At 44.1% G+C, this 12,245-nt stretch overlaps 1 protein-coding gene across 13 annotated transcripts in view; it reads right to left on the reverse strand.

Moving 5' to 3' along the window:
- Positions 1 to 12,245, reverse strand: part of MYCBP2 (MYC binding protein 2) — a 439,899-nt gene that overhangs the window by 13,611 nt on the left and 414,043 nt on the right. For all 13 annotated transcript variants that reach the window (XM_073580415.1, XM_073580420.1, XM_073580409.1 and 10 more), the window contains 5 exons: positions 11,853 to 11,954; positions 10,842 to 10,970; positions 10,354 to 10,486; positions 3,988 to 4,091; positions 3,703 to 3,891 (listed from right to left, as the gene is read on the reverse strand). In XM_073580415.1, the coding sequence (XP_073436516.1) occupies positions 3,703 to 3,891; positions 3,988 to 4,091; positions 10,354 to 10,486; positions 10,842 to 10,970; positions 11,853 to 11,954 (657 nt within the window). The remainder of the gene's footprint in view (positions 1 to 3,702; positions 3,892 to 3,987; positions 4,092 to 10,353; positions 10,487 to 10,841; positions 10,971 to 11,852; positions 11,955 to 12,245) is intronic.

Raw genomic sequence — 12,245 nt, forward strand, 5'->3', positions numbered from 1 at the left:
AATCACTTGAGGTCTAGTATGGGATGAACCTAGCCATCCCTTTTGTGGTATTACAAACAGGCTTGAGTAAAGCCTGTAAAACACTCCTGCTCGGGAACAGGGATGATTACTCCTGCGCTGAGGAGAGAGTTGATTGCGGCAAAAAAATCTGAGGCCATGGCAGCGTCTCTTGGTGGTTGGGATAGAAAAAAAAAAAAACGGCCTCGCGGAAAAGCGTTGAAGTCTGTCTTGCATCCTATGGATACCACCTTCCTTACCCAGGTATCCATTACTGAACTCTGCCAGACACCTCTGCAGGCGGCCCCCTAGTGTGGGAGAGGGACTGGGAAGGGAGCTGTAATCCCTGTAGGCATTAGGCTGAAGAGGATCTGCCTGGCAGCTCTGCTGTGGGAACTGCGAGGGCGCCATGAAGGAGAGGCCCGAAAGGACACCTTCTTCCTGTCCCTAGGCGCCTGCGATCTCTGTGGGCCCTGAGCATAGGCGTCTGCCGCTGGGGCACGACGAAAGGGACCAAAGGATTGGGCCTTTCGTTTGAAAACCTATCGACAAGACCTGGCCTGAGGGAGAAGGAAGCTTATGCGCCCAGTTGCATCTTTAATGATTTGCTCTAACATTGGACCAAAAAGTCGGGAATCCTGAAAAGGCAGATTGGTTAGGGATCTCTTGGAGGACAAATCAGCCTGCCAGGCCCTTAGCCAAAAAGGTCCAAAAAAGGACTCCTTTGATGCACCTGTGTCCACTAGAGTCTGAGGTGGCAATCTGTCAAGCACCGTTACCAGGTTCTGTGATACCTTGGTAAGGTTAGCCACAGATTTAGATAAGGAAGAGGCCCATCCCGGACACTCACCGTCTCCCACGGCAACGGCTGACCCCTGGGCGGTAGGCAGGACGGCCTCATTCAGCTCCCTGGCAGGAAAGGCGGGGGTGGCTGCACCTGCTCTTTAGCATAGGTAATACAGTGGGTCTGCTGCATTCTGAGCAGAGTAGGGAGTGCCCGAAAGAAGCTTGTTATTTCATGAGGTACATACACAATATTTAACGATGGTTGTCGACCCTCGGAAAGAGCGGAGTGAGGATGCAACAACTGTAGTGCAGTACTCACATCCCACGTCCTGTCCCCACCGCAGCTTCCGCCCGAAGGCAGAGGGGAGAGAGAGGTGAACTGCCCTCTAGCCCCGTCTGGAACCGGTGGGCGGGGCCCAGTCCCGGACTTCCTGGAGCACCAAGATGGCGCCGTCCCGGAAGAGGACCCCGGAGGGCTGCGCCTACCCCGGAAGCCGGGATCTGACATCAGACGCGCGCGTGCTGGATGGCCGCTGGAGCCCAGGAGCATAATGCTGCCACGTGCCGCGGGAGCAGTGCTTGGAAGCAGGTACTGGCTCTTCAAATAAAATAAGTTAGAGCCACGGGCTGTAAGCACAGGGTAACAGTGACCCCCCCTTCATAAATTAAATGCAAGAAAAAGAGCTTCTCCATTTTTTTTTTTTCACCCCAATAAAAAATGCTGCAGCCTCTTATCTTCAGCGCCCCCCGTGACGGGGAGCAGTTACCTGACGAAAAGATTGCTGTCTCAAATCTTTTCTGCAGGGCGTCTCTCTCGATCATCAGGCTCTGGAGGGCGAGTGATGGGAGACGAAGGTCAGGACCAGATATGATCACCTGAACACGAGTCTTGTGTTCGGGGTTAGGGTTCTGCCCGTGGGATTCATGAGGATACGGGGTGGCGGTACATGCCGTACTCATGATCCCGGTGTGGGAATACAGATGTAGCCGATCTACTCTGTATCCTTCCATGGTTACCTGAAAAGGAACGACGCACATTGAGGTAGGCATGGGTCTGTAAGAGACCCCTGTCCACCTCTTGACACTAATCAAAACTGATTATTCTACAGCCTGTCGGAGGGGTGTATACTGCGGAGGCGGAGTTAACATTTTTTTCATGGCATAGTGTCAACCTTCTAGAGGCAGCAGCACGCACCCATGGTTTCTGTGTCCCCCAGTGCGACGAAAGAGAAAAAGTATTTTAATTAAATAAAACACAACACGGTTTTCAACCTTTATTGCACGTCTAACATCCATGCGACGCCCTCGATCTCCTGCAAAAAATTTAAAATAAACCAATTGTATACTCCCTGTTCCGACGCAGTCCAATTAACAACGAGTGTCCCACGACGATCTCCCCTATAGAACAGTGACATCAGGTGATGTCACTGCTCTATAGGGCTTCCCAGTGATGAACTGACAGGATAATCCTCCTGCAGTGCATCACTGAAGAGGTCAAGTGAGTTCATTCTCTCACTTTACGGCTATGATGCATGGGAATTTTCTCACCCAGCACTGCCGGTGAGAGAATGAACTGAAGTGACCTCTCTCCCGGCAGCGGTGGAGGGATATACACCGCGGAGAATTACCTCCGCTTGTCAGTGCATGCCAGAGGCCGTGTAGAGCACTGACATCACCCGATGTCAGTGTTCTACAAGGGAGATTGTCGTGGGACACTCGTTATTATCTGGACTACGGTGGAAAGGTAAGGATAGGTTGTTTTTTTTATTTTATTTTTATTAAAGGAGACGAGGGCTTCGGAGACTAGGTGTTTAGTAAGTATGTACTCTGTTATGTGTTGTACGTTATGTGTATGTACTGTATGTTATAAGTATGTCATGTATGGTTTTTTTTCTACTACAGATCACAGCCATTGTCTGATGGGACTACTTTCCCATCAGCAGCAATGCGGTCATTGTGAGCATTCATTGCTGGATGGCAGCAGTAGTCCTATCAGACAATGGCTGCGTACACAGGGACACACACAGCCCCGCAGACTCCACCCGCGCACATACAGACATGCACAGTCACCGCCCATACACTTCCCTCCTCCCGATCCACAGCGTTTCTCACACTCACATCCGCAGCAAAACCGCAGATCTTTTTTACATCTGTGGTTTTGCTACGGAAGTGCACGACTCAATTGTCGGAGCATGCTCAGTTAAAAAAAAATGGAATCCGTCGCCCATAGGCTTACATTCTAGCAAACGACGGATCCGTCGCTGTCCGATTTTTTGACATAGACAAAAAACGTTATGTCCGTCCGACGAACAAACAATTTTTGACGGATCCGGCGAACGAATGATGAAATCTGCAGCCATCCATCGCTAATACAAGTCAATAAGAAAAAAACGGATCCAGCGGCATCAGTTGCCGGATCCGTTTTTTTTCAAAATTCGACGGATTGCGACTGATAGCAAAAAACTGATGTGTCAAAGGGGCCTAAGACGGACTTTCATTTGACGCATTCATTTTTTTCCCTTATTTTTCTTCTGAAAATTTGGGGTGCGTCTTATGGTCCGGTGCGTCTTATAGTCCGAAAAATACGGTAAGTCACAGAAGTGACGTTTTATAGCTGAACAGGACAATTGGTTTAACCAAACGCTGAATCATGAATTTATGAAAAGGGATGTACCGACCACAAATATTAAATACTGTGGCTTTCTGTATATATATATATATATATATATATACATATATATACACACACACACTGAGTATGTATATGAGGTAAACATGTATGCACTGTTCTATTAATGTTGGCTAGAAACGGGGTGTTGCGTGGGAAAGTTTGGGGGTAGGGTTCTATTGTCATGCTTTGTACTTTGTCCCAATTGAAAAACCAATAAAATAAGTATTGAAACAAAACACATAATCAACCTGAATGGCAGGAGCTGCAGAAAGTGCTTCAGTAAAGCAGACCATGCACATGTCATCCGCGTCCTGTTTCAGACTTGTTGCACTTTTATCACAGCCGTGTAGGCAGGGTAAACAGTGGTCCTCATTCTTCACACCGCCACAAGGATGCCCACATGGGTGAGTCTTGCCACAGGCAGACTTTGCATATTCCTGGGAACAGGAAACACACAATTATATGGCACTGCATTACTACTATAGGACTGGAAATTAACTTTCTATAAAGATCAATAGGGTCTTTTCACCAACCTGACAATCTGCATCAGAGCATACGCTCCCCACAGCAGATAACTCCGTACCATTTCTCGAACCACAAAATCGGCATGTTTCAGAGCTGCTGCTAGTGGGCTTTCCTAAAAGACAAACCCAGCATTTACAGATATGGCATTTCTGAACAACACATTGCAGTAAGTTACACCACACCACATAAAAGTATCACCATACAGAAAACTGCAACTGAACACTTCAAGTGCTCCGGATTTCCTGGAGCACTTTAAATCATCAATTCTTATAAGTACACTTTATTATTATTATTTTTTATTTATATAGCGCCATTAATTCCATGATGCTGTACATGGCAAGGGTGGTTACATACAAAGTTATAGATATCGTTACATACAAAGTTAGAGCTATCAAATCAAATCAAATCAATCAAATCAAATTTATTATCGCCAAGTACATATTACATATATACAAGGAATTCTTTGTGGCAAAGAGGCAACATAATATATAACAACAGATACAACAAGTAACATCTAACAAGGCAGATACAGTATATAGTCAACACATGACGATTTAATTGTTGAAGAGAGAGTGGATAGAAGCTGTTCATATGGCGGTTGGTGCTGCATTTGGGGACTCTGAAGCGACGTCCTGAAGGGAGTAGTTGGAATGAGGAGTGTCCCGGGTGAGAGGGATCGGATGAAATTTTCAATGCGTGGGATCGAATACTCTTATCATAAAGATCCTGGATTTTAGGCAGGGGGGAACCTATAATTCTCTCTGCTGTTCTGAAAGTCCTTTGTAAGCGGAGTTTGTCATGCGCAGTGGCTCCCCCATACCAGACTATCAGAGAGGAACAAATCACAGATCTGATGACAGCATTAAAGAATAAGATCAGCAGATTCTTAGACAATCCATATCTTTTCAGCTGACGCAGGAAGAACATCCTCTGTTGTGCTTTTCTTATAACAGCATCCACGTTTTTCCCCCATTTAAGATCATGAGAGATGATAACACCAAGGAATTTGGTCTCTGTGACCCTAAGAACCACTTCGTCATGGATGTAGATTGGAAGTATCTCATGTTGATCTTTCCTAAAATCCACAACCATCTCAGCAGTTTTTTTATTGTTGAGTACAAGATTATTGGCTTTACACCAGTCACATATTCTTTCCACCTCACTCCGATACAAGTCTTAAGCATTTCCCCTGATGAGACCAATCAGTGTCATATCATCGGCAAATTTCAAGATTTTTACTGAGTCTGCTGAAGAGATGCAATCATTCGTATAGAGAGAAAACAGTAACGGGGACAAAACACACCCCTGAGGTGCCCCGATGTTTGTGACCAAGGTGTCCGAAGTGAATGGTCCAACTTTTACACTCTGTATCCTGGCTGTCAGGAAGTTATAAATCCACAAGCATAAGTTAAGAGGGACTCCAAGAGCTACCATTTTCTTATGAAGTAAATTCGGATCAATGGTATTGAACGCTGAGCTAAAGTCCATGAAAAGAATCCGGACATATGAGTGCAGTTCATCTGTATGATCCAAAATGTACTTCAGTGCAAGATTGACAGTGTCGTTTGCCGAACGATTCTCCTTATAGGCAAACTGAAGCGGGTCCCATAGCTTCTGCGTGAATTTTATCAGGTGGGACATCATAATTCTTTCGAAGACTTTCATAGCTACAGATGTGAGTGCTACTGGTCTATAGTCGTTCAACTCAGAGGATCCCACTTTCTTGGGGACAGGGATAATTGTGGAATTTTTCCAACACTGAGGTACAACGCACTCTTTCAGTGACACATTGTATATATTTGTCAGTATAGGGGCAAGCTGGGTAGCACATACTTTCAGACACATTGGAGATACACCATCAGGGCCAGGTGCCTTTTTGACCTTAAGTCCCTTCAGGATGCGTATCACCTCTGCCTCGGAGATCACTACTTGGGTGTTGCACAATGAATGATCTTTATATGAACAGACTGAGGAGCTTAGAGATGAATAGCCACTGTGTGTAGAGCTTGCCTCAAATCTGCAGTAGAATTCATTTAACTCTGCTGCCAGACTTCTGCTGGGGTTCACTATAGTGGGGTGGCTTTTATAATTGGTGACCTCTCTTAATCCTCTCCATGCAGATCTATTATCTTTTGATGAGAACCTTTCCTCAAGAATCTTTGCATACTCGTGTTTGGCTAACTTGATCTCTTTAGATAGCGAGTTCCTAAGTTTCTTGAATTCAGTAATATCGCCTGCTTTATAAGCCTCCTCTCTTCTCTTACGAATCAACCTGACTTTATTTGTAAACCACGGCTTGTTGTTTCCCCGAAAGTGGACAGATTTGGATGGAATAAACGTGTCTTCACAAAAACGGATATATGAGAACACTGCATCAACCCATTCATCCAGACCCGAGCATGTTTCCTGGAATACCTCCCAGTCCGTGCATTCAAAGCATGCTTGTAGTTGCAATTTTGCCTCCTCAGACCATGTCTTCTTTGTATAAACTGTAGGTTTGGATGTTTTCAACCTTTGCCTGTAGGCTGGAATTAAATGAATTAGACAATGATCTGAAAAGCCCACTGCTGCTCTCCTCACTGCCCTGTAGGCCCCTTTTATGACTGTATAGCAGTGATCAAGCGTATTGTTCTATCTCGTGAAGCAGTTTATATGTTGAGTAAATTTGGGGAGATCCAGGTTGAGTTTTCCTTTGTTAAAATCCCCCATTACGATCACAAATGCTTCTGGAGATCCTTTCTCCCATTCTGATATTTTGCATGCTAATTCACCAATAGCAGCTTTAACAGATGCTTGGGGGGGAATATATACTGCAACCAGAACCATAGATGAAAACTCTCTTGGAGAGTAAAATGGTCTACAATTGAGTGCAAGGTACTCTAGATCTGGAGAGCAGCCTTTTCCCAGTATGTTAACATCACAGCACCAGCTAGTGTTGATGTAGAGACATACCCCACCCCCCCTTTGTTTACTTGAAGCTACACAATCACGGTCATCTCTGTAGATAACAAAACCAGGTAGATCCAGACTACAATCAGGGATGGTCTCATTCAACCAGGTCTCAATAAAACAAAGAGCAGCTGAATTGGCCATATCAGATCTCATGTTACAAAGTAAGTTCAGTTCCTCCATTTTGTTAGATAAGGAACGGACATTAGCCAAGTGGAGTGAAGGAAGAGCTGTTCTGAACCCTCTCCTCCGAAGGCGTGCCAGGACTCCTCCTCTCCTACCTCTCTTGCAGTACACCTCCACAGGTTTCACAGAAGTAATGGATTTTATGTGCTCAATTGTTGAATTAGCAATCATGCTCCAAGAAGGGGAGTCCATGAGAAATTGCGGATGATTCCAGAATAATAAAAGCTATCATTAACAGTAAACAAATTTACAATGACGGACTGGTACAGAGGGGAGAGGACCCTGTCCTTGCGGACTTACATTCTACGGGATAGTGGGCAAGAGACAGAAGGTCGGGGGTGCAGCAGCTCAGGCGGTGGTGAGGCAGCAGAATGGTTATTGCAGGCTGTAAGCTTTCCTGAAAAGATGGGTTTTCAGGTTCCGTTTGAAGGATCTGAGTGTAGTGGATAATTGTATGTGTTGAGGCATGGTATTCCAGAGGATAGGGGATATTTGGGAGAAATCTTGGAGGCGGTTGTGTGAGGAACGAATAAGTGTGGAGGAGAGAAGGAGGTCTTGGGAGGATTGAAGATTACGTGAGGGAAGATATTGGGAGATTAGTTCAGAGATATAGGGAGGGTAAAGTTTGTGGATGGCTTTGTAGGTCAGTGATAGTAGTTTGAACTGGATTCGTTGGGGAATTGGGAGCCAATGGAGGGATTTGCAGAGGGGAGAGACAGGGGAATAGCGAGGAGAGAGGTGGATTAGTCGGGCAGCAGAATTGAGGACAGACTGGGGTGGTGCAAGAGAGTTGGCAGGGAGACCACAGAGGAGAGTGTTGCAGTAGTCAAGGCAGAAGATGATGAGGGCATGTACAAGAGTTTTAGTAGATTGAGGACTGAGGAAGGGACGGATTCTGGAAATATTTTTGCGTTGGAGGCGACAGGAGGTGGCAAGAGTTTGGACGTGTGGTTTGAAGGACAGGGCAGAGTTGAGAGTTACTCCGAGGCAGCGGATTTCAGGTGCGGGAGTAAGCGTGATGCTGTTTACCATAATAGATAGATCGGGTAGGGAAGATACGTGAGATGGAGGAAAGATAATGAGTTCAGTTTTGTCTACGTTGAGTTTTAGGAAGCGAGAGGTGAAAAAAGAGGATATGGCTGATAGACACTCCAGGATTCTGGACAGCAGAGAGGTGACATCTGGGTCAGAGAGGCATATCTGAGTGTCATTTGCATACAGATGGTACTGGAAGCCATGGGACTTTATGAGTTGTCCTAGGCCAAGAGTATAGATGGAAAAAAGTAGGGGCTGAATGTGCGGTCAGAAAGGTATGAGGAAATCCAGGACAGGGCAAGGTCTTTTATGCCAAGGGACGAAAGAATCTGTAGCAGTAGGCAGTGGTCAACTGTGTCAAAGGCGGAGGACGGAGAACTGTCTGTTAGCTTTGGCTGTGAGCAAGTCATTAGTAATTTTGGTCAGGGCAGTTTCAGTGGAGTGGTCGGGGCAGAAGCCAGATTGCAGGATGTCAAGGAGGGAGTTAGATGAGAGGTGGGAGGAAAGTTGAGCATGCACATGCTGTTCAAGGAGTTTGGAAGCAAACGGGAACAGTGATATTGGGCGATAGCTGGGGAGAGCAGTTGGGTCAAGGTTTGATTTTTTGAGGATGGGTGTTATGGTGGCATGTTTGAAGGCAGAGAAGGTACCAGAAGTTAGGGATAGGGTGAAGAGATGTGTTAGGGCTGGAATGATCATGTTAGTGAGGTTGGGGTCAAGTGCACAGGTGGTGAGGCATGATTTGGAAAGGAGATGAGTAAGATCTCCTTCAGTGATGTTGGAGAGGGAGGTTATTAGGGAAGGACAGAGGTCTGGTATGTGGCGCGGTTGAGGTGGTGGAACTGTAAAGGTTTGCCTTGTTTGGTCGATCTTGTTTTTGAAGTAGGTGGCAAAGACCTCAGCAGAGATGAGGGGAGTTGGAGGTGGCAGTGGTGGGCGGAGGAGAGAGTTCAATGTGCTGAACAGTTGTTTTGGGTTGTACACAGTTTTTGAAGGAACTCCGCAGCAAGGTTGATCCAAGCATCTTGGAAAACTAACTACAGATTTATCTATTTTCCACAGCGTTTTTCCTGCCAAGAGATGCAGAAATGGTGCAGAAATTTCTGCTGCAAATACTTAATGTGTGCACATACCCTAATGAGAGTTGTGTGTGTAGCAAAATACTTACCAGTCGCTACCAATGTTCATAGCTCCACTGCGGTTCCTCTACATCTTGTGACTGTAACTCTGACTTGTCGGAAGTCAATGTCATTTGTTACTGTCGCAGCATGGTGGCTCAGTGGTTAGAATATGATTGCGCTATACAAGCAATTCATAATAAAAATAATCTACTCCTTAACGTAAGTCTATGGAAGCCTCGTTCTGAGCCTTGCATACATTGAGAAGTGACTTCCGGTCAGCCAAGCAAACAATAGAATGATCCTGCCAGTCACAACTCTGGTTACATGGCCAGAAGACAACTGGAGTGGTGAATGAAACAGTAGAAGATGGCAACCTTTATATATTTTACTACACACACAGAACATACCTGACTCGTGGTGGGGAAAAAACAAAAACACTGAAGTGGTACCAGAAAAACTAGTTGTTCACTAGAAAATTAAAAACCCTCCATTCTTGAGAATGGAGAGGATTTTTAATAAAGGCAAAAATACAATATTCCATGTTTTTTCAAGCACTTTGCAATTTTACCCATTTATGAACTTAAGACAACCCCTTTGAGATGGAAGGCTGGAATAATCTCAAATATAGTCTACATTATGGGAACTATAGAATGGAAGAAAGAATTGAGACCGCAGACCACCCTCATAACGTACATCAAATAAAATATGCATACACATAAAACTGTGCTGCTCTACAGAAGCATAAAAGGAAGTTTGAGTGCATCTTTAACATCGCTAAAACCACTGAACATGTTAAGGTAGGTATTAAATTAGTCTTTCATGCAGTGCAATATCTTGATTCACCATGATATGTGTGTTATCTGTGTCTGCATTATGTTGTAATTACTATATCATAACCATACAAGTGATCGGTAACAGACAGCACTCAGAAGTCTAAAGCTGCTTGTACAGTAAGAAATATTTTTATGTAATTACAGGGAAAAAAAACAAATCATGGAGCCCTACGAGTATGTATGTTAGTTTTATGTCTACAGAATGATTTCACAATAGAAAACTTATTTTTCTTTTTAAATAGAATCGTACCTGTTTGCTCCCTGAATTCAACCATTGCCTTCATAGTTTTGGAATCAGCTAGCGCCATCAGCCAGAACAACTTGGTTCTTCCACAGCCCTCATGGAGATCCACTTTGATTGCTTCTTCTTCCTCTTTAAACACCTGCACAAAACATCAGAGGGTAATGGCTACCTGATCTATCCAGATAGGTTTGCTAGTAGCTACCAATTCATCCATGTAACTTATTGCCCAAGAAATGGGCTACAATTACTCATGGCTATAGGGATACACAGCAGCCAGCCGTGATCACCGCCCTTCGAGATCGGGAGTGCACTCCTCTCGAGAAACTGCTAGACTCAAACTAAGCCGTTAGCTTTTACTAGCCAAAGGCTACCCTATTTTGTGTGCAAGTGTGGCTACCAGGAGAGTGCATATTATGCTGCTGTTACAGTACAATCTGATAACAGTTCTGCTTTATATAATGTAGGTGTTTTTCTGCAGCTGTGGTTTACTTTACCTGTCTTTGATGGGATTTTGTTCGTCGATGTAGGTGGAGAAAGCGATCACAGTCTGTGCACAGATTTCCACAAGTATTGCACAAAATGATTGCTGCAGTTTCTCCATCATCATGATTATCACACATTGGCTGCAAGAAACAAGATAATGCACAATACAGGATCATAGTAGTACAGCTTCAAAGTGGGCCTACACCACACATATAAATGTCCGCATCGAATAATAGATAAAAGCATTCATTATAACTGTAACGGAGGTAGAGACCCCAGAGTCTGAGTCTATTTGTTCCATAAACATAATTTTGCTAATAAAGTCTGCAGGAATAGATAACGATGTTCTACAGCTATTCCAGAGGACATTATATAAGCATCCCAATGGTGGCATCTACAGACATGGACATTATCTAAATTGTTACAACAAAGTATCCTTAATAAATGGAAACTGAAGATTATAATTTATAAAATAAAGAAAAAAAAGACCAAACGAACTACGTTTTTAAAAATAATGCTGGCTGATTACCCTAAAGAAGAGGCCTAAAATTAAAGGGAATCTGTCAGCAGGTTTTTGCTCTTATTTGAGAGAAGCATAACGCCAACTAAGAATCACTTAGTTTACAGAGTACAGCAGTTGTGACACAGTGTTTTTAAACGTAGCAGAGCTGAGAAAGTTGACTCCACTATACCAGGCTCCCTGTGTCCGTCATCTATAGACAGTGAGCTGCCTATCACAGGAGGGTGCATGGTCAGACTAAGTCTCGGATGCTGCTGTAGTCCAGCAGCGATAGTCACCAGGTGATAAAACCTTCATTTTAAACTGCACACAGCCTGATAAATGACACATAAGTGAATTCAGTGTTTTAACCCCTACATCACACTTTCTTCAGATTACACAGAAAAACAAAACTGCTGTGAGAATCTCTTTAAACCAGTATTAAATAAAAAAAAAATGAACACTACCCCAATTCTGCAATATGAGTTTTCCATTCTGAATTTTAAAAGGACAAGGAGATTACCATTTGTTTTTGCTGTCCATCTTTCCCCATCCACCTTCCAGAAGATAACCGGTCCACATGATCTTGATCAAGAACACACAATGATGCTACAGCCAGCCATAGCTAAAATTATATAGAAAATGTATATTATCATCCGCTGCAAATGAAAACGGCAATAACAGATACATAAATGCTGCTACTATAGGTTACAAGAACTACGATTTAATGGAAGTCTCACAAAATACAGTACCGTTTTGGTCACGTGCACAGTAATTCTGCAATGGCAGCAGCCCAACACATTTTATATGAACTGCCCAAATACCCCAAAGCAAACGGAGCACCAATAGGAAGCTGCCATTAAATGTTACTTAATTGTACTCGTATGGACTGCAAGGTGTTTTTTTTTTTTTTACA

This window comes from Dendrobates tinctorius, unplaced genomic scaffold (assembly GCF_039654945.1).
Source record: "Dendrobates tinctorius isolate UK_male_01 unplaced genomic scaffold, ASM3965494v1 ptg000064l, whole genome shotgun sequence".
Classification (NCBI taxonomy): domain Eukaryota; kingdom Metazoa; phylum Chordata; class Amphibia; order Anura; family Dendrobatidae; genus Dendrobates; species Dendrobates tinctorius.